The sequence below is a fragment of the Indicator indicator genome, chromosome 19 (genome assembly GCF_027791375.1).
Source record: "Indicator indicator isolate 239-I01 chromosome 19, UM_Iind_1.1, whole genome shotgun sequence".
In the NCBI taxonomy this organism is placed as follows: Eukaryota; Metazoa; Chordata; class Aves; order Piciformes; family Indicatoridae; genus Indicator; species Indicator indicator.
This window is the reverse complement of record NC_072028.1, coordinates 18,605,143-18,628,530: the sequence shown is the minus strand read 5'-3', so window position 1 is coordinate 18,628,530 and position 23,388 is coordinate 18,605,143. Positions and strand designations below refer to the sequence as shown.

Genomic DNA, 23,388 nt, shown 5'->3' with positions numbered 1-23,388 from the left:
GCAAAATTTATGCGGTAAAAATAGGTACGATGGGTTTCACGGTCAGAATGGTTTAAAGAAAAACACAAATACTTAAAAGAGCCAGGAATTTTAGTATCAAGGAACTGGGCATCTACTGTAAAAGATAGTGGCCCTAGCTGTACTTCAGGCAGTTCCTGACTAATGTGGCAGCTAGTTGGTACAGAGTGTCATTGAGGTTTGGCATTTGGCAATACCGAAAGAAAATCATTAGACCTTCAAACATGTGACAAGAACAGGTAAACTTGTAATTAGCATAATTGAAAACCAGGAGAGGTATAAACCTTTGTGCCTCAGCAGTACCAGTTAGTAGGAGTTACGTGCTCAGTTTGGAGTATACATTGGTGGGTGTCTGGCTGGGAAGGGTGGCTAATCAAGGGTATCCACAGAAACAGAAGCTTGGAATCAATGTCGTCACATCTCCTGATCAGTTTGGATTGTGCTGATCAGCAGGACAAGGTTTCTTTGGTTCACATATTTAGTCCTGCTAGCCATGTTACCAATTTACTCTCAGGGCAAATCTATTTCTGATAGAGTTACTTTGCAACAAAGTATCACAGCTTCCTACATCCCTCAGTGTATCTACTGATTTTCAGAAATATTCCTACCTTGAATGATTAATACACAGCATGAACAATATCACAGATGAAGACATGGGAGTGAGAGACAAATAGAAAACTATACATTAACTTGGTCACTTCCATTGGTTATATGCACTGTAAAGTACAAAACTGAAGCTATGGTTCCCTCACTGACTTTAGTGTTTAACATTTGTAAGTCCTGCAGGAAGATATGTCAAAAACATCTGTACATGAAGGCAGAGAACAGCCTATTGACAGGAGTTTAGAAAATGAAGGAGGTGCCTTGGCATTGACATGAAAAGAGGAGAACGTATTTTCCTGAAATAAGGCAAAGGAAGAAAAAGCAATAAGGAAGAAAAGGCTAGGTCTAAATCTAGACGTGCCTTTTTCAAGGAAGCTGCCAACACCTTGTATATTTATGAGTGGAAAGGTGTCAACATCCAACAAACCCAAAGGCCTGTTCCAAAGACAGGTGCTTAGTCATCATGCAAGCGTTGGCTTGAAATGACCTCTTACTAAAACTACCAGGTACACAAGTATGACTGACTTGATTGCAACACTGATCCTGGTACAGGAATTAAATGCTACAAAATGCAGCAAAAGACCTTGAGGAAGGATAAAATCATATTTAAAGGCAACTGATTTCAGTCACTCACAGTCATTCTCTCATACCTCTGTACTCCAAAAGCCCAGGAACGCACATGTCCAAATAGGTCAGGATCACTTGTGTTGTGACACAAGGTTTAAGAAATGGCAGCTGTCAAGTCCTCACAACATCTCTTGAGTTCCCTGGGGCAGTATCAAAGCAGCTTTTGAACATAGTTTCTGTGCCTTTTAGGAGTGAGCTATTATGGTTTTGGTTTGGTTTCATTTGTTCTTTTTTAATTGCCATCTCAGTCTTTTATTTCACCCTCTGTAAGTTTTGGGCAAGCTCACTGCCTGTTGTCTTTGTTCCATGTTTTGGTATCTTCCTGCTAAGCTCACAGAAATAGGAATGGCTGTATGACTTGCTGTGAACTTGTTGCCATCTTCCTGTTACCGGAAGGTAGACCTTCTGCTGATAAGGCGTTTCTGCTGTAGGCCTCTCAGAGCACAGGGTGGATGTAAACACTGAATTTGTCAGCCTCTACCAGTTTGATTGCACTTATTTGTGTCCCTGATTATCATATGTCATTTTTTGTTACTATTGCCTTATTGGTTCTACTAAAGTTATCACACAGAAACAGTTCCATACTCAGTTGAAACGAATCTTAATATTCTTTTATCAATATCCGTGCTGTTCTGACAGCTGGGAATATCTTCACACCTCAATAAAAACCTTTCCATCTTACTCTTCTCCAGGGAAACCCTGCTAGGCACGTAATTGCTATCCCTCCTTTTCTGCTGATAAATCAAATAGTGTAGGTTAGTTATTTCTTTTGTCGTCATCTTTTGAGACATCAGGACCATACAGGTTCTCTCTTATGAGGAGAGACTGAGAGACCTGGGGCTCTTTATCCTGGAAAAGAACAGAGTGAGAGGGGGTCTTATCAATGCTGATCAATGGCTAAAGGGTGGGAGTCATGAGGATGAGGCTGGGCTCATGGCCAGTGATAGGACAAGGGCAGTAGGTACAAACTAGAGCAAAGGAGGTTTCACTTGAACTTAAAGAAAAATTTCTTTCCTGTGAGGATGCTGGAGCACTGGAGCAGGCTGCCCAGAGAGATTGTGGAGTTTCCTTCTGTGAAGACTCAAAACCTTCCTGGACTTATACAGCCTGATCTGGGCAAACCTGCATTAGCAGGGGGATTGTACTAGATGATCTCCAGAGGTTCCTTCCAACCTCCACCATGCTGTGATTCTGTGAAAATATAAATTAAACATTTTGTCTTTGTAAGGTTGTTTAAATATGCACAGCAAATTTCTATTTTCCCACTGAGTGCCTGGTCTTACTGTCACATCAACAAACACAGGAAACTTGACACACTGAAGAGTTCCTTAGCATCAAGTTACAGTTGATGATAGACTGCTATTAATTGAGTCACTGTAGCTGTTTCTAAATGCTCTTTTGTTAGAAGGGCAATCCAGCTCTCCACAAAGAATGGTTTGACAGCAGGGCGTTTGTAGATTAACAGCAATTTGGGAACACAACCACTTGTAGACACATGACAGAATTCTCCCCATCATTTTCCAAGGCAAATTTAAGGAATAACAGAACCAACAGCCTGAAGTTGTGCCAAGGGAGTTTCAAGCTGGGTATTAGGAAAAGTTTCTTCACTTCTTCCTCAATGCTTCTTCATCAAGCATTGGATCAGGCTGCCCAGGGAAGTGGTGGAGTCTCCATCCCTGGAGGTATTTAAAAGACATGTGAATGTGGTGCTTGGTGCTTAGGGGCATGGTTTACTGGTAATCATGTAGCAGTAAGTGGTGGGATTGCAAGGTCTAGGCAAGCAGTTGGACATGATCTCAAAGGTCTCCTCTAGCCTCAACAGTTCTTTCTGTAATTACAGTTCTAAACTGCCAGTAAAATGCCAGCAACCTTATTATACAAAGTACATTCTGTATACTACTTCCTTTACATGTTTTGTATCCAAAGCTGGCTAGAAATAAAAAAAAGGAAGTTGTTACAGTTGAAACTACTGATGAAAGCCATACTGCACCTCCTTCACTTGTGTGTGAGAAAAAAAATCAGATCCATTCTCCAGAGGCCAGTTTATTACCGCTGTGGAGATTTTGTTTAATGTGCATAATCAGTCTTGTAAGAAAATATTCTTCTTTCAAAAAACATTACTGGAAATAAACTGTATTAAACACCAGAAACTAGAATATCAGTAGCATTATCTTTATTTAAGACTCATTGAGGACTTACACTGGCAACTTGACAAGAACCATGAATTGAATGTGAGTTTGCACACCGGTTATTTGAAAGAAACAAACCTTTACAGAAACCTAATATTTGCTTAAATATCATTTATTTGATTGCACAGAATTCTGTTTGCTTCTGGTCCTTGCCTTTTAAGTAGTGTTTGTATTGGCTCAAATGCCCCCAAACGCAACTGTACTGAGCTAGACACACTGGTATAAAACCAGCACGTTTCAAAGGTGTAAAAGCAACCAGTGTTGGCACAGATCTACTCTGTAGGCAGAAGCCCATGTCAGCACTTTCCCTGTTGTTACTGTGGTTCATTTACCAAGTTTAAAAAAGCTTAACAATCATCTTTAGTCATATCTTTCAGAAACATGCTATCTTATCTGTATCACCTCATGAGATTTTACCAGCCATCATAATTTTTGGTTTTGAATTTGCACCAACACAAATTATTCCTTAGAACCATAAATCAGCCTTCGTGAAAATGAGAATTGTGAAATACAGACACTTACAGAAGCCTCTTTAACAAGAAAGGAGGCAAAAGATTTAATGTTTATTGTCATGTATCTGGGTCAATTTGCAGTGATTTGCTTTAATCATCTTATTACTGAACATATAGATAGCATCTGCTGTCCATTTCATTTTTTTTCCTGCAGACATCAGTATGACATCTCTTCCTGGATTCCCAAAAATTCTCTTTGCCTTTGGAAAGTATTGTAATACAGATATGTGACATTTCTTTCCTTCCAACCACCAAGCATCACAGGCCAGCGCAAGTATTCAGCTTTAATAAGTTATTTTCATCTGCACAAATCTGTACTCATACCCAAGGCCAGGAAGGAATTGCCTGGTGAGAAGTTGTCAGGCCTACCCAGAAACCTCTATAAACCAATGTATTGATAAAACTTGACATATGCAGAGGCAAAAGGAACTTAGGAAAGTAGTTTTAGTTTGCTGTAAGTCTGATCCCACCAAGTTTGCGTTCAGAACAGCACAGTTCTTCAGCTTTAAGCTTCATTAGAGAATACAAATTGTTTCAAAGAAGCTGGGATTTTTTTATCCCTTAGTAATTCTGTCTGTACCCCAATGATTTCCAGTGCTGCTTGACACAACAGATTTGCACTTCTAAGTTTTCCTACATCAGCAGGAATCCTGACCATTGCTTAAATGTGACTTTGTTTTGAAAAAGCCACACCAAAATAAAACCATACAACAACAGTATGGTCTTTCTTCACTGTCTGCAGATCAAGATAATTCTTTAGGTTTTGTTTAAACAATCATCAGCCTTTAAATTCCACTCAGGAGGCAAAAAGCAAGTTTGATCTTTTCCTTCCCAAGACTGGCTTGAGGCCTAGATGCTTTCAGTCAGTCAGACCTATACAATTTATTTTGATTTTATTACAGTTGTAGCTGACCGGTAATAACACATATTGCAGCTGACCTGAAAGGTGGACAGTCACAAACATCTATTTTCTGTAACAGCTGAGTGTACACTGGGAGGATGGTGATTTTGTTTTGGCTGTTTTGTTGGGTTCTGGATGGTTGGTTTGTTTGCTTGTTTGTTTTTCTTTAAATAGCTACACTGGGTTGTGTAATAATGTTTCTTAGCAGTAAAACTTTAAATATAGAAGATTCCATAAATATGCAGGATTAAGCTCAATTTATAACTCAGTTTTGTTAAATTAGCTGGAGGAGAATTCCACCTCTGGGCTGCCTGAAGAGAATATTGATTTTTTACCTTTAGCAAAGATGTTTGGGTTTTGTTTAAATCCCTCATTGGACAGGTTAGAAAGGTTTTTAGTGTTTGTTAAACAGCACTTGTTAAACTCAAGCAGTACTTGTGTATAAGCACTGTAGCATAGTCCTAGAACACAATTTGCCATGCATTTGAACCAGGGCTGCAAAGATACTTTCCCTTCCTTTATCTCCTCCCTGCTTCCTCAGCACATCAGGTTCATTTCCATATTGTTCCAACACTGCTGCTCACTGGCAGCAGGACTATAAACAAGACCTGAAGTAGGTTCCTCAGTGCCTTTCAGGCTATATTTGGTTACAGTGCAGAACAGAGACAGAAGGGAAGAGGGAATATAGAAATGCAGGCTCATATGAATATCAGCATAGAACATCAGGGCCTAGCCATTAGTCAAGGTAGGATATCCATAATCAGCATGTCACTGTCATTGCTCCTATCTTCAAAGCTTTAATCTGTATGACACAGATCATATTACTTTTTTGGCTCATGATGTGATAAAGCAAATCAGTTGATCTTTTTAAGTCATCCATGTAATAGAGCTTCATCGTAAACTGTGAGGATCTAATGACTAACATATTGATTTGCAGAATTCCTACTCAGAATTTTGTTAGAATCTAGGAATAAGGAATTATTAGCAAGAATGCTGGGACCTAGGTACTGGTAATTTGGCTCAAGACTTACTCAGAGTGGGTGTTGTGGGTTGGACCACTGAAGAATTTTCAAATTGAAGCTAAGCAAAATAGGGAATTAAAAAAAGATAACATAAGGCATCACAGGGAGATGGAAAGAGGAGATAGAATTTTGTGTGGGATGAATATATGAGGAAAAGGCTTGGAAATATATTTATGTTATGAAAACTGAGTAGGCTAAACCCTCAGGGGCAGCTTAGGTCTTGCACAAGTTCCCATAAATTGCAACAATTTCCCAGCACGTTGCGTGAATGGTAGAACCTGACATTTTTTGCTGTGCAGAGAAACTGTTTGTGCCCTCTGAGGCAGAAAGCTTACAAGGTGGTTTTGATCTGCAGGCAAGACACTTTTCAGGTGAAGGGAAGATTTAGAGAAAAGCAGAATTCAGGGTACTGTTATTTTAAGGCCAGCATGTCTTACAAGGGTGTAAGAGTGGATAGAGCACACTGACATACTTGTCAAGGAAAGCAGCAGAAATCGTTTGTCATGTGGTATGAGTCAAACAGCATCATTTCAGGGTTGTAGGCACCTATAATGAAAGGGCAAGGAGACCACTGTTCTGGTGTTTAATAAGCAGCTTCATCCAGTGTCACACCTTGTTTGGTACCCTAGTTGGGCACAGTGTCAAGGAAGTGGCTGAGAAATACTGGGCTTAGGAAATTTGCTAGCTTAAAATTACTGCTGAAAAGACACAACACTGCAACTACCAGAGCCAAGCAACTACTGACAAAAGTGAATCCATTTCTGGAAACACATATGTCCAGAAGAACTGAAACTGATGTCACTCATTTAGAAATTTATTGAGGGAATGTTGGTTTTTTGTCTAGTCTCACAAAGGTTTCACTCACTCATTTTCAATGCTAAATTGTTCAAACACTGAAGGACAGAAAAACATCTGACTGATCATATTTGCTGAGAGATTTCACTTCAGCCTGTAAGAAACAATCTGAGAATTCCTCTTTAGTGGGTGCATTGAAAAATTAACTGATGGGAGCTTAACTGTTTAAAGGATATGTAAAGAATTTTTTTTCCCTTCATTTTATAATTATGGCTCTTTGGAGTAAGCAATCCCACTGAGATGTAGTTATCTTGGAGGTAGAGATGTAATAATAGATCAAATGCTTTAGATCCACATATCACATTAAAAACTAGATATGAGTAGGAAAACTGACTGCTGTTAAGAACCAAATAAGACCGACCCAATTTTTACTGAGCTTTCTTAGTTACTCTTTAAAAAAACCCAAAAAATATTAACAAAATTAATTGTTCAGATCTGAATTTCAGCTATCGGTGTGTGTAAAAATAAATGCCTGATACACTGTTTGGCTGATACCACTTTCCAAAGAAAAAGATAATTTACTATTTCACCTAAATTATCAACAGACACGCAGTATCCCATCCCCTGGGCATGCTAAGTTAAAAAGTATTGTTTGATGATTCCTGTAAGGACATAGTTCCCTTCTGAGCTGAGGGACACAGGCAGTTGGAAATGGTTAATCATGGGAAAATGGATTAATCAGCAGCATCGTGAGTAGTGTTGCATCAGCCTATGTCAAACAAGTCAGGGCAAAAATATAGGGAAGGACTTCTGAAGGTTGTTATTCTAATCATTGTGTTCAAATCACAGCTAGCACCAAACAAATCAGGACAGTTATTCTGGTAGTTCTGTTGGGCAAATAATACAAGCAGAATATAAAACGACAATTTTAACAAATTTCCACCATTTTATTTAACCCGTTCTGGGATTAACACCTGAGTTTCAAACAAGGGGCACTGACTAACTGGTCGTGTTTTAAACTGACAAGTAGTACTTTAGAGGTATTTGTGGACATGTTAGAAAGGGAATGCTTGCCAGGGACTAGACATACTACTTCGAGAAAAGGGATTTAGTGGAACAAGTTTGGGTTGTTTTGTTTTTAATTAACAGGCTCTAAGCGGCTTGAGATGCTTTAAATCTTGCTACTGTGCTACATCACCAATATGTTTCTAGAGTAACACTCCTAAGAGTTTCTTCATGGTGTGGTGAGAATCATTTGGCTATCAATGTTTGGGAGCAAAGCTGCTCAAATTGCAAGCTGAAGAACGGGCTATCATGTGACATAAAGACAAATTTGCTGCTGAAAGCAAGAAATGTGTGAACTTTCATGTGGCAGATAAATTGATCTCATGATTTCCTGTTAAAGGATATAGCATTGTGAGGCAATTTCAACTCTTCCACTTGGACCTCATCCTAACATAGCTTGTAAAAACAGTTTTGCTGTGATTGTGGGTGGCAATGATGCCTTGATTAATAGGAGAAGGCAATTCTCTCAAAGATCCTGTCCCATACTGGTTTATTGGGTATTTCCTCATTTTGGCAAGCTGCCAGACAGCACTGATTTAGTCTGGTGTGCTTACAAGTGACAGTGCTCAGGTAACAAAAAGACTAACAATGTTCCAAATTTAAGTTCTGTTTAAATGTGCTTTAGAGTCCTGTTCTTGATATCTGTATAACCTTGTACAGACAACAGTATTAAATGATGACAAAATAACCTAGGAAACCTCCTAAACTATAGATTCAGCAACAACATTGTTCAACACCTGAATCGGAGAACTAGATCATGGGTAAAGTTTGTGACTGGATCTGTAATTTATCATGAGGGGGACCTCTAATAATTTAATCAGATGATGCTCATTGGCAGTGTCTAGCCTTGCTTCCTGTACCATGTAGTCTGTTTTTCACGGGGTAATAAACCCAGCACTCAGTATCAGAAGATGTTGCACAGAGCAGAAATTGTGCTATTCTAACAGGACGCCTATCCAGTGAAGAACCATAGCAGCAGAGCTAGAGCAATAGCTGTAGTCATATTGTGGTTGGATGCCACACAGCTTGGTTAAGATGTAGCCACTCAAAAGACAGGAAAAGAGCAGTCATGAAAAAAATACCTACACATTTGCTGTGCAGGGGAAGAACTGGTATTAAAGAGACAGCATTCAATACTAGTGAGGACTAACTGCTTCCCACACAGATAAGTGTAACAAAACTGCTAAGAAAAAATTACGTACAGAGTTTTTAAAACTGTCCTTCATGCAGCACCAGATAATGGTGTATTTAAACAATACTTGACTTTCAATGGTTTAAGCACAGAATAGGACACCCAGCAAACAGACACAGAGCTCTACTACACAGAGGACAACCCATGGTTTAAGGATTACAAGTTACTTGCATCACATGAGGATTTCTATGGTTGTGAAGCATCTGGAATAAATGAAGGAAGAAAACATGGTGACCTTTGGAACAAAATATTCTAAATACTAGAACATAGACTGATATTGAGGAAAATAAAAATTATTATATATATTATATATAAACCTCATATATTAATAAAAAAGATGACATTTGACAGCCAAGCTCTCCTCATTTTTACACTGTAGCAGACAAAAAGACTAGATGAGGGATCTTAGTCTCCCTGTAACTTGGTTTCCCTCATTCTCCATATGCAGCACACTGCAGTTAATTGAACTCTTGAACTTGAGCTCCTCTGTCTCAAAGGTAATATAAAAAAGTTGAATGAAGGGAGAAAGGTGATAGGGACAATGAAAAGAGTGGAATGGTTTCTATGTAGGGAGTGATCATCTATGCAAGAACTCTTCAGTCTGGAAATAAGAAATAACCGACAGATGTAGGGTTTAATCAAATAAGGACTATGGAAAGGATGAACAGGGATCAACTATTCACTGTTTCTTCCAACATATGAGCTGTGGGGATCCAGATGAGGCCGGCAAATAAACAAAAGGAGGTGGTTCTTCACACAGCATGTGTGAAAGCTGCAGTGCTAAAAATGTATATGAGTTCAAGGATAGAGTTAGGAAGTCTACAGAGTAAATGCCTACAAAGCTTTACTAAAGATGAAGTAACCATACCTGGCTCAGGAAACTCCTCAGCTGTCATTGTCCACATGCCAGAGAATATGTGGGGCAAGTATACACATGGCTTGTTCTTACATTCTTCTCTAGGCAACTGCTTTTGGCTGCCATCACAGACAAGATACTGTGTTAAAAGCACTTTTTGCCTGACTCAGCATTAGAACATCTGAAATAAGAATGCCTAAACCCAGATCATGTTGTCAGGCTCAAGAGTCAAATGTAAGAATAATAGGAGATCAGATGATTTAGAGTCTATTAGCCTTACATTCTATTAAAATCCATAAATAATTGGATTGTCAACTAAGAAAATGGTGCTAGCACTTTCTGCAAGTGAAAGGATCTTCTTCAATTAATGAAGACGTCATCATCATTCACAGCGATTTCTAATATTAAATGACAATTCTGGAAAAACAATAAATCACATTACAGAGAGAGAGAAAATTACCTGTGCCTGAAGATTGCATCTCTTACACTTTCTATACAGTGTATTATGTCTGTGCTTTGTACATGTCTGCTGTTGTAGCTCTGTGTGGCATCTCAGAATCAATCCTCACTACTTTGTATTTCAGATTAAGAACGCTTGGATAAGATCATTCTGAAGAGCAGCGTGATACAACATGCTAGCTTCTCTACCAGGTATGCTAAATACTGAATGGTGAGGGTGTAAGTGTTCCTCTGCAAGTTCGTTAGCTAACACACTTATGGTGGCTGCTACAGAGCAGGAGAAAAATCCTTGTTTTCCTCATGAAATTAGTACAGTCTCCTGATTCAATGCCACAAAACCAAGGCATCATGTCACACTACAGCCCGAACTCAATGATTGTGTATTAAAGGAATTAAATGACTAGGAAGTTGTTCAAATCCGCTTAGCAGGGTTGTTTCACAACATGAGAGTTTGCAATTTGATCTGCTCTTTAAAGAAACTACAAGAACACACTAATGTTACTTCAGAAAAAAAAAAGGTTCCAAGTTATTTCTGTTGCAGAGGAAGCTGCCTTTATTGTATTAGTTACAGCAGAATGTAACTTTGCAAATGGACATAGAACTGAGAGAGCTAGAAATATGAGTATTAAGAAATAACATGATATGCAAGACAGAAAAGATATTGTGATTTTTGTCTATAAAATTAGAAACAATACTGAAATTGAAGTCATGATCATCTAACCACCTTATGCAAAATAATCAGTTCTGTGGGTCTCAGCCTTGAAAACTGCACCATGTGTACAGAAAGACTACACCTCCCTGGCCCACAGTCTTAGCCGGAAAACCAAGAGATGGTTCCCCAGTGCCGCCCTGTGTTGAAAACACACAACTACATGAACAGATCCTTTTACTAAGAGTATGCTATAGGAAATAGTGTATGCCACGTTTACATGCAGAGCCACAGCTGCCATCTGTCCACAGCACATGCTCAGGGGGTTGGGTTTTTTAATCACAGGTTCTTCGCTAAGAGATACACTGATAAAGATTGACTCTCATTGCACTGCTGAATAACAAAAAGACAGTGATCCTATAGTAATACGACTTATAGATGCAACCCCAACAAACGGTGAGAGTGACAGTAGGTTTAGCTAAACAATAAATGAAAATCAAGTAATATTTGGTAGCAAATCATCCAGGCAGTATTTGACATCACTAGTTTATTACTCAAAAGGAAGAATATGTAAACAATGTATTTGATTTACCCAGTAGCAACTGTGTCAGATGTACCTGTGGAGATAAGGATTTTGGCTAACAACAGTTTGTCTACATACAAATAGCAGCTTAGTGATAGCTGATGTAGAACACGCCAAAATCTCACCTTAAGTTGTAAAATAATGCAGTTACTGTTTGAAAGCTTGTACTTGTGAATAATTAAAACTACATACATCTTAATAATGTTGAGAAAAGTATTATTTTCCATAATCTCTGCATAATTGTTATTCATATACCTGCTTATAGTCAGAATGATAAATATAGCTCTCCACTGTCTTAATTAGCACCTCTGCTCTCATGAACCTGGTATGTTTGTATGAGGAAAATATTTTACCATATACTTGAATAGTTTCCCAGCTGCTGGAAGTGTGTTCTGATTGCCTGTGATCATTCTGTTTTGGTGACAAGAGTACCAACAGGTTAACTTGTATTGATGCACGTATAACAGGTGCAAGTTATAATGCAGTTTTCCTTGAACAGAACAAAGAGAGAATCCCTGGATAGTCTTATAAAACTATTGTTATTTGCTACTCAGCTGGGAAAGGGATATAATTTTGTAACAGTACTAGAAGACTAATTAACAGCAGTGCACACAGCACAGAATATTTCAAACTTTCTATTTGTAGTGCAAGGTACACATCTTTTATTACCTTCTGGTACTAATCTCAGAGCAGCTCTTCACTAAGTTATTTTCCATGGTGATAAAGAAGCACTGAGGGTATTCTCATTTGTTCTTGCTACCTCATGGGCTGCTGTCACAAACAGTGTTTGCAAGAACTTAGAAGCGTCTGGTACATGTCTTCTACTACACTGCACTTTCCTTTGCAGTAGTTGCAGAGCAGAGACATTATTGGCTGCTGCACACCACCATAAGATCCTATTTCTGTAGAAATCCTCCTGTAGTCAGGAAAAAAAACATTCAGATCAGCTATGAACTAGCCCATAGTTCTCTAATTGAGGCAAAGTGTGCTGCTTCCCCACCATCATTAACAGTTTGTTAATGTTTGGTTTGAGTTTGTTGTTGGACAGCTACGGCAGTCCTGCCTTGTTTCAGTAGCTGCAAGACTAAGGCGTTTAGACTAATAAATTTCTCCCTTCTGCGTTAGCAGGCAAACAAGGTTAGTAACATCAGATTCCAGCAGATACATGATACTTGCTAATCATTAATTTTCAACCACTTACTAGACAAACATCCAGCAATCCTTCTGAAGACAAAAATTAGAGAAGACGTAAAAAGTCTTTTTGGTACAGTTATTCACACAAGTTACAAAATGTGGATTTCTTCAGCGTCACCACTCTGTAATTGTTGCAGGCAGGCTCTTACTGCACAGAGGGGTGGATGCTTGCCCAGGGACTCTTAGCAGTTTGAAGTAAAATTCGGATTCTCAGAATAAGTCTGAAAAAGCTGTAAATATCCAATTTACATTTAGTGGTCCAAACACAGCTGTCTGAAAATGCTGTGGCAGTGTAACTTACAGCCCATCCACCAGGGGGAAGCTCATGCATCCAGTGAAACAAATCGTTTGAAGGATGATTAAGACATCCTCCTAACATTTAATCCAAAGCAAATTCTATTCAAAACATTTCATAGCAATAACAGAGTTCTTGATCTTGGAAAGTTTTTGGAAGTTATTTGCCAATCTAAAGGTGACAGATTTAACAGAAAGCCTCCTATGTTAGTGATGGAATTGTTGCACTACATAAAATAAGCATGCACACAACATAATTCACAGATTTAGACCTTTCTTTTTTTTTTTTTTTTAAACACAGAAATGCAATCTAATGTCACTGCTGCTAATAGAATTAGACCAGAGCTCAGAAGGTCCAAAGTCCAGCTGCATGTTTGTGCATTAAAAGCCCCACCTGTATTTGGTCACTATAATAAGATACTGAGTTGTTTAGCTACTGGTATGTTTACCAAGTGTTAGGGAACATGCCACACTGCTCCCCTTGTTAATAGAAATATTTCTTAAATTTTCCATTAGAGCTTAATTATGACATAATTTTAAGTATCAGCAAAGCTTATTGTTACCTCCAATTTCTTATGGTTAGTTTGGTTTATTGTTGCAGAATTATCAACAATTATCATAGCGTTCAGTTAAGCAGAATTTCTAGTAATCAGTAGAGCTTTTCTACTGTTTAGAGTCTTCAGTTACCTAGGCTTTTAATCAGTCTTGGCCCTCTGCAGATCATGTCAAATTCTTAATATTCAGTATGTGATACATTACTAATCATACAGATTCAGGCCTTACCTGAAAGAACCTACCTGTCTGTGTGGCAGCATATGACAAAAGGTACTGGGCATCTCTCCTTCAATTTAATTTTTCTCCTCAATAAAAGCCTGCAACTTAGTTCACTCTAGATATGCCATTGGCAATAAATAAAACCCTTCCAAAGTTCTGGAGAAATGATTCATATAATGATTATTTCATTAGAAGAAGAGGCACTGCCCAGCACTTCCTCTCATAAGTGGATTTTTGCAGAAATTCCCTTTAGAACACAAACAACTGGCTTGGGATTTTCCCCTGCCTGATCTGTATTCAATATAGTTAAAAATAAAAGGAACTGGAATCAAGTATCAGATTATGTCCACATGAAAATCTTTATTACATAAATAGTATTTTGAAAACATAATACTTGACTTCAGTGGAGTTATTTTGGATTTGCATTTGATCTTGTTACACTATTATGAGATCAAAACCAGCTAAGCTGATTTGATGATGGTGGTGTTGCAATCCTTTTTCTGTGGTGAAATATACTTTTCAACTTAATATTATTCACTACATTTGCCAGTTTTATAATCTACCTCAGCACTTAAGGAAATAATCTGTATCACAGTCTTAAATTTGAGTCATTCATAACCCTTTTTCCTGTGCATTGTTTTGATAGAAAATACCTTTCCAATTTCACTTCTGTGATTCTTGAACGCTTCTGTGGGTGCTGCTGTTTTAGTTCCTCAACTTTTTAGAAACTAATTTCAAAAGAAAATGTTTTGACATTAGGATAACAAAATTCTTCCATATTCTTTAGCCAGACACTGGAGAACTTTGGATTTCCACAGGACTGAAATACTGCACCAACTACCAAGTTTTCTAGGTTATAAAGTCATAGCCTGTTGCTGGGATAGCAGGAGGACAATTTAGTACATTACCTGAGCATTTCCTCCTGTAACCCTATATTCAGACTATTCACATGGGAATTGTTTGGCCAGACTGCAAGACTGCAGTTTCCCAGAGTATTGCAATTCCCATCCACTTTATTGTACAAGTACAATCTTACAATAGGACAAATGTTGATTTCCTTTATGCCAGCATGTTTGTAAAGCACAATCAACTTTTCTGCTTAATTAAAAAAAAAATACATGAAGGCAAAAAGTACATTAATGTTTTAGGCTTTGGAATGGAAATTCACATCAAACATGCAATGCAGATTTGTGGTTTATCTGCCCCTTTTATAAAATAAAATGTTGAGTTATTTATACAAACACAAGTAGAACATCATAAAAAAAAAAGGTTTCTTTCTCCTCAGTTGCTGATCAGTAACTTCAACAAAGTAGCAAGTCACTTTAATAGGGGCACCATCTGAAAGACCACCAACACGCTTTAAAATCTGCTGATGCTTGATGGCTCTGTATCTAAAAGCAAAACCAGGTGCTACACTGCATTTTTTGCTTTATGTGCAAAAATGTCTAGGCTTCCTAAACAACAGGAACTGCCATATGTGGTCAGATGTCTTAAGAGTGAGCGTTAGGATGTGAGCTCATATACCATGTTAGTCTGCAGAGAGTAAGTTAGAGAACTTTGTCTTGGGTAGTTCATTGAGACTCTCAAAGGCACAGTGCAAAGCACTGGGGATATTTGCAACCAAGAAGAACTGAAGAACTCCCATAATGGGCCAAGCTGAGGAAAGCAGTATCCATTCAACATGGAATATTGTGAGGTCAGTAGTCTGCATAATACTGAGCTTGTCATTTGTTATTGGGACCCCTGGAAATTGCATCGTCATCTGGACTGTTTGTACAAAGATGAAGAAAGTATCTCCTTCGGTCCTGTTGATCTTGAACCTGGCCGTTGCAGATGTCCTTGTACTGCTTACTTTACCAATCTGGATTTACTCCTTTGCTGACACATGGGTTTTTGGTGCAGTCTTCTGCAAAATACTGGTGTTCGTTATTTACTGCAGCATGTATGCAAGTATATTTCTAATTACAGCTCTGAGCTTGGAGCGGTTAATGGCTGTGTTTTACCCTTTCACGATTCAGAGGTACAAAACAAAAGAAAAGATTTCAATAATCATGTTCCTCATTTGGTTCCTGTCTATTGCTTTTGGCACCTCTGTCATTCCATTTCAAGAGACAGAAGAAATGAACGACAGCCTACAGTGCACATGTCGCAACTACTCTTCTAGTAGACAGAAAGTGTCCTATCTTTTGCTGGAGACTCTTGCAGGATTTGCAATCCCTTTTTTAATTATTTGCACTTGTTATGTGTGTGTTGCAAGAAGAATAAGCAGAATGACTTACCAATCAAAGCAGCGATCAGAACGCCTCATTACCAGCATTGTGGTGGCATTCATTTTATGCTGGTTCCCTCATCATCTCTTTAACATCCTAGATATTATTTCAGTTCAAATAGAACTTTCTAACGAGGAAATGTCTTTGGCACTGGATGAAATTGTAGACAGAGGAGTGTACATCTCTGGAGCACTTGTATTCATCAGTAGCTGTATTAACCCTCTACTTTATGCTTTTGCGGCACGAAGATTTCAGAATCACCTGAGATTTGGCAAGATATCAAAACTGTTTGAACAGATGAGTCATACTGTAACAGAGGAAGACAAGAAAAAGAGTTGGTCTAGAACCAAACAAGAAGAGTCTTTAGTAAGCACAGAAAATCTCTAACAAGGAATATACATTTAAGAAATAGTGTGGGTTTGTGTCACTCCTTCAGTAGTATTTTCTCCTTATGTTCTCAGTTTCCTTTATTAAGCAGTCCAGGGAACGCTAGGGACCAAGAAAAGTTAGGATTGTTTTTGTCTGTTATGAAAGAACTGTCATGGACAACCTAGTTCAGTTCTCAAGTTAGTGTCCATATCATGAGGATTAGCACTGTGGTGCCAAGAACCTCAACAAGGTGGCTAGAAGCTCAGAGTGTAAGAAATGCAGCATTTTTACTTTCCATTAAAATGGCTTGTGACTTCTAGAAAACCCAAGTGCAGAAAATAGAAAATGACTGCATGTGGAAAACGGAAGCTTGGAAAGCTAAGACTAAGTCTGCCTTCTGAAAAAAGTGTTCAATGCTCAAAAATGCTATATAATCTAAGGTTTTAAGAAAGCATACTTAAGTTCTTGATATGGGTAAGAAAATTGTAAATATCTAATGACATAAAGCTCTTGGGTAGATGGCAAATCTAAAGCTATCTTTATTCATAGCTTTATTTTGTATTGAAAGTAATAAGCTGTTTACAGGCAGGCTCATTTGTTGAATTATCTTCTGTTAATAGGTTTGACCACGTTACATGTGAACTGTTACATGCCTCTTGAGAAACAAAACCCAAGAGGCCAAGACCTCTGTGTTGTATGGCAAGCAGTTGCAGACTTGATGCTGTGTTTAATGTTAAATACCTTGCATACTTCAGTGGTAATTAAACTATTGATATACTAAATAAATGTACTGTGAGTACCCTCAAAATGTTTGATTCAGTTAAGCTTCCAAGATGTCTGTTAAATTATAGAGAAATTGGATCAAGTTCTGGTGACAGGAAAGAGAGGTCCTTGGTACTATTTTTTGTGTAAGGAAAGTATGGTAGCAGTACAAAGTTGTCTAGCACCAAAAGAACTTCACCTTTGCAAATAAAAGCATCATTTTTCCATCTCGTATAGAATAGTGGATTTTGCTATAAGAAACAAAAACATTTAGTGCTTGCAAGGACCTTATTTTAGTTTCATGAATGTGTGCAAACTCACTGGAAAAATGGCATGACATCAAGTGCTTGCTTTTGAAATGTTTATTTCAGTTGTGCCTAACACTTTATGCTTACTCTTGCATATTTTTGAGTGGGAAAGTTGTAATAAGATCAAGATAACTGCTGATTACTAAGAAGCATTGTAATTTCCTGTACAGATGTTAAATAGCGATGTCATGTATCTCTACAAAGAAGTTGCAAATATTAACTAGAACTTCATTTCCAAAATCTGAGTGCGTAACAACTAAGGATGTTTGAGTTGTATTAGTGTGGCTTGTAAAAGGAAATAAATATGGGGAAGTAAAATCCTTACTCGTTAACAGAATACTACTTCTCTAAACTGTGCACTTGCATTTGTTATTCCTGCTTATTATGAAAAAGTAATCTTTTTCTTCTCAACAGAAGAAAAGTCCACACCAGCTCCAGCAAAGATGAAGCAGCAGATGAAATCCTCTAGGCTTCACCTCAGTAATCGCCGTTAGTATATTCAGTAGAGCCATGTGGCATTACCTCACAATAAAAGCAGCAACTTTAGTTATCTACTGCATAAAAAAGTGAAGCTGTATTTCCCAATACGTTCTTTAGATAGGAGTCACTCACTGTTCAAAAACACCACAGAACAGATGAGGAGATAAGCACATGAGAACTGCAACTGAACTACAGTTTTAAGCCACAAGGAGCCAAGCATTTCACAACTGACAGGTTGGGAAAGGACCCCAGCACGAGTTACCTGACCAGAATTTTTCTTTCTAGCGCTCTGTGCCCTATACCTAGCTGTAGTCAATCTTATTAGGAATTGAGTTAAGCCCCTAACCATGTGCATCATCTGTCTCATGAATGAAGCAATCTTCTTTTGTTGGTGCAATTTGTTATTCAAGAATCCTTTGGGGAGTATTGGCTGCACGCAAAGTGCCTTATGCCCAGCTGTGTCTAACCCAGTACAGACTATAAATAGAGGTCAGTGGCCAGATATATAGTCTGTACAATGCTGCCTACTGCAGCAGTGTTTGGGTCTTGTTTTGTTGCTTTTTAAAATCAATGGGTAAGTCAAAACCTTTTTTTTTTTTTCCTTTTTCTTTTTATCCTCACAGACAAGTGAGGATTGTGACTTTGCTGCTCAGGCTGTGTCCTGCCCAGCATCCAGAAACCTTAAAAGGGAAACTAGGAGCAGCCACAGATCAATGAATACATCCTAAGGAATAGTGAAATGGTAGTTAAGGCAGGTTTGAATTGAGAGTTGTTACTCTGAAGATTCAGAATCCTTTACTACCAAGTGCTGCTGTTCCACTGAAATTACAGTATCTAGCATGCAAACCTGACCTAAGTTAACTAAAAAAATGAGACTGTTTCTTCTGGTCAACAGACCAGAAGTAGTATATCAGCTAGTACATCATTTAGTAGTAGTAGTACATAATTTTTTACTTCTGTGCTTTGATAGCAGATAGTATGAATTCCCTGCCTTAAGATTCAATTCTCACATTTTCTCAATAGAGAACGTCGATATGCACAGATTTAATGTTTTTGGTAACACAGCCATGATGTAACTGGGTCCATAAGAGTCAATGTAGAAGGATAAGTTGATGACATGGTGGACTGCTTCTTCCTTTACCAGACGTACATCAGGCCTGTAAGTGTAGGGAGCTTTACCACTTTATCTGCACCAAAGTGTTCTATCCTAAAACTACAGAGATCCCAACAGACCCATTCAGCCAGTGAGCAGCAGATATTCTTGTGTCCTGAAGTACTGAATTCCAACCAAACCAAAGGCTTAACATAGATTTGGTCCGAAATGCTGCCTCTTATCACACTGATACTTGATGCTTTTTGTTGACTACATTGCATAGCCATCTTAAAGATTGTACTGGAAGACTGATAGAAAGCAAAGACTTTGCTTGATGGTTCAATCTAGTTCAAAGCAGTGACCCAGAAGTGACAGGTGTGCTGTGAGATACTCAGACCCTTCTTACTTTGTAACTCTTCAGGCCTTGTTTTTGAAGTCTGTCTTGGTGGTTGCAGCGTCCAGCTATTTCTCATGACACAGCAAGGAGGAAGGGTGAACTGAGAAGGCTGCTTCAGTCACCTGAGTGAAATCACTTCAGATTACACCGAAGTACAAGGAACATTATGTGAAATCAATGCAACACTGCATAGAACACTGAGTACTAGGAGGTGACCAGATGGTTCGAATTTCTCATGTTTGTAAAAATTAATAATCTTTTAACATGAATCTTTAAGGTCTTGCACAGCCTGAAGCTTGCTGTGAACATTCTGTGGATAGACATCAAGAATTTATCCCATTTGCTCTGGTAGGATGATGCTGCATAAAGCAAATTCATGCTATATTAACACGTTGAAAAAGCATGTGAAGTCAGTGAAGATTAAGGATACAGCCTTAGAATGAAATTGAGAAGTTCAGCTATGAAAGCTGAGTATAATAAAAAAAAAAAAAAAAAAAAAAAAAAAAGGGAGAGGGAAATGAGAACTGTGCTGTTTCAAGGCTTTTTTAAAATCAGGTCAGATGATCAGTAAACCAGTTTGTTACTAGAAAACTCCTTGGCTTGATCTCTGCTATTGATTTGATCTTGACCATGTTAATAAGTTAATAAGTTGTTAATAAGTTAAAGGGAAAAAATCCAATAAAACAGTTTAGAGAGACGTTAGCCTGTCCTCTGAGAGGAAAAGCAGCTTGTGCTGCTCCTCATAGTGTTAAGAGATGGGTGTGACCAGGGCTGTGGCAGCCACTGTGATTTCAGAAACTTTTACAACACTGTTTATAGTAGTAAGAAAATTCTTGCACTGATTGCTATGGAGATGATGGAGTCACATGCTATTTGATTCCTTTGAGTCTTCTTTCCCCTTACATCAATTATTTTAAAAGTCGTTCTAGTGGTTCTCAGTAAGGTTTCAACATTTTAAACTAGAATCATCCAAGCTGAAAGAAAATAATTATTGTGGAATGTGTGAACAGTGATTTAAGTGATAGAATTAAAGGAAAGGATGTCTTCAAGTACAAGCCGAACAGTCACAACTCTTTAAATTAGGAAGATTACATATCTGCTACAACTGTAAAATCCACTTAAATTTAATAGAAATCAGCTTCCTGAATTGCATCTTGATTGTGAAGGTAACTAGTTACATTCCAGTTTTGGCTGCAATTGTGTAACTACTAACAGTGTGTACAACTAAGACCATCACTATTTCCATTGGCACTAACTGTACAGGGACATCTAGAAATATTAGTGCATTGCAATTATGAATGTCCGTAAAGTGAGTTGTATGTCCTCCTTAAATAGGATTAGCAGTTAGAACTGCTCTTAGTAGATCATAATATGAAAAATCTGTCTTTTCATTTCTGTATAGCAGACGTTCTTGATGTAGCACATTTCATTTAAAAAAAAATCATTTTCAGAGAATTACGGATTTGAAGCATCATTTGTGGCCTGTTATTAATCTGAGGGTGTCACTAATAGAGTGACAGTCAGAGAATTGCTCTGTGAAAATCACTTCTAGTCATTAACTCCTCATGCTATGTTAAGATGTGGCAGTGCAGACATTCTAAAATCATGCTGCAGATTTTGTATCTTAACTGTACTTCAGTTAAGATCTTAATCTTAACTTCAACAGTTACTGTATTATTAACATTTACTGTACAAATCCCTATTGAACTTGGTGAGTAGTATCAGAAACTTTGACATCATTGACATTTCTTTAAACATTGTAACTAATGAATTCTGGTTGTCCATTAGATTTAAACATAAAGCCACAAACCTTCAGCTACACTGTACAAGGGAGCATTTAGCATAGTAATGTTTTTGTATGCCTTGTTCTCTCCTGCCACCCTGTGGCTCTTCCATATGAAAAAGTTTGGTCTAATTGCTAGACAAAGTCACTGAAACAAGTGCTGAGGTACTTTATTCATTGTTTGAGTTGTGAACTGTAGTTTTGAGGTTCAGGTCTCTGAGACAGAAAGGTTTACAAACCTCCACAACAGTATATTAAACATCTAAGACCATTTCAGAATGGACTTGGTTCTTTTCTTACTCTTCAGGAACCTGAGCCTATTTTACATTAGGCAGGCTGAGAATTTTTGACAGAACATAGTTCTGTTATGCCAGTTTGTGAAAAGCCTGTGCTGAAAGTGACTCCTTTCTTTCCACCAAAACCATTAATAAGCATTTTGAACTAGTCCCTGGCTCTTGAACATAAGTAGCTCATATCTCATCCCAGGAGGTAGTACTGATTGCTAGGCTCCTGGCAGTGTTGAGGTGCTCTCAAAAAATTACTAAAGGTCTTTATTTCATTGGGATAAAATTAAGAATAGTTTTATAGTCTTAAGTATGTCCATGATAAGAAACAAAAACTTTGCCTTAAAAAACAAACAAACAAAAAACCCCCAAACCCCCCCCACATACACAAAAAAGCAACCCCCCCAAAACAAAAACCCCAGATGTTAAAATTAAATCAGAAAACAGACTCAAAAATATTTGATTCCAAATTCCCTTTTTCGCTACTGCAATGTTTAGTTTCTCTATGCAATACATTTAGAGTCTGTGTATGAACAAGGCTTGGTTTAATCCTCTTATATTTCACTAATTGATTAAACCTACTTTTAAAATTTTCAGAATGAGAAGAAACTGATTTTGCTGAAGTTCTCATAAGCCTTTCTAGGAAGAAGAGTTCATGAATTGAAGGGGTTTACCCACATCTTACCTTAATTATCCATTCTATTCTAAGAATTGCATTGTATATTAAACTAAAACCTGGCCATTTTATCTCACCCACCTTACTTTGCACTGTCATGATCAAAACAATATGAAAACTGAAGGTTTTCTTTCTCTGTATGTTCACCCAGGGCTCCTATTTGTTGTTCTGTAGACAGGATTGGTCCAAGGGTCAAGCTCAGAAGTCATGGTCAAGATCAAATCTACTGAGAATAATCTAAATCAGACACACCTCACCAACCAGGCCTATAGTGGTCATACAGGGTCTGTATCAACAAGATACATAGCCAAAGAGAAGGGGGAGGAGGGGCCCCTCAGTTTATATGGACTCCAGGACCTACAAGCAGGGACTGTGCAACTGAGACCTCAGGTGGAGCTGCTCAGGGTCATTAAAGGTTATCAGTGCACTCAGGGATGTGGTAGATTCTCAGAAGCAATGGAAACTCCAGAGAAAAGTTTATTCATGGAATTACCCATGAGTATATGCAAATTATTCATGGAATAAAGCCCACAAGCCTGAGTTGCCATTTTGTGTAATGACTTAAGTTGGATAGCTTTCTATAAAGAGGAGCCTCAAAATATTATGTTGCCTTTGGCTTTTAACATTTCAAAGTGGCCACTTCTTCACTGATGTTTGTGTTCCTTGTAAATTTACTCTTACACCTGAAGAAGACTTTTAATATAAGAACTTCAGAGTCTTTTTCCTACATCTATCACTTTTACTTTCCTTAAGTCTTCAAGTCTTATCTCAGTTTCTCTGCTTGGAACCTAGGAAGATATTTTGCTTCTTTTGAGATATATAAAATTAAGTCTTAGTTTTTCACCACTGGAAACAGATGGAAGTTCTGTGAGCAGAGGAGCTAGGAGAGCCTACACTGTGCTGATTACAAAGATGTTATCACAGACTGCTCTGAGAATTTCACCTGCCTTGGATCACTGAACTTTGGCTGGAGTTAACCAGATGATTAAATAGCCCAATGTGACTGATGGATTAGCTCTGTGATATGATCTTTCATTTCATTTTGATGAATGCCATTGGTTAAATAAATTTGTGTCCAGAGCACAGTAGCAAAAAAAGAAAAAAAAATGCTTGGTATATGTTTAAAAACATAATGATACATTTCCCAAGCAGTAAATTCATATTGCATTAGCTATAAAACACTTCTTTTTGTGCTGCTATATAATTAGCTTTAGGCACACTGATAGTTTCACA

At 37.9% G+C, this 23,388-nt stretch overlaps 1 protein-coding gene across 1 annotated transcript; it reads left to right on the top strand.

The window, feature by feature from the left end:
• The first annotated feature begins 15,379 nt into the window (after positions 1-15,379).
• LOC128973547 (leukotriene B4 receptor 1-like) lies at positions 15,380-16,390 on the top strand. Its single transcript, XM_054389892.1, has one exon. It carries the CDS (start codon positions 15,380-15,382, stop codon positions 16,388-16,390), a length of 1,011 nt encoding a protein of 336 aa, XP_054245867.1.
• Positions 16,391-23,388: the final 6,998 nt, after the last annotated feature.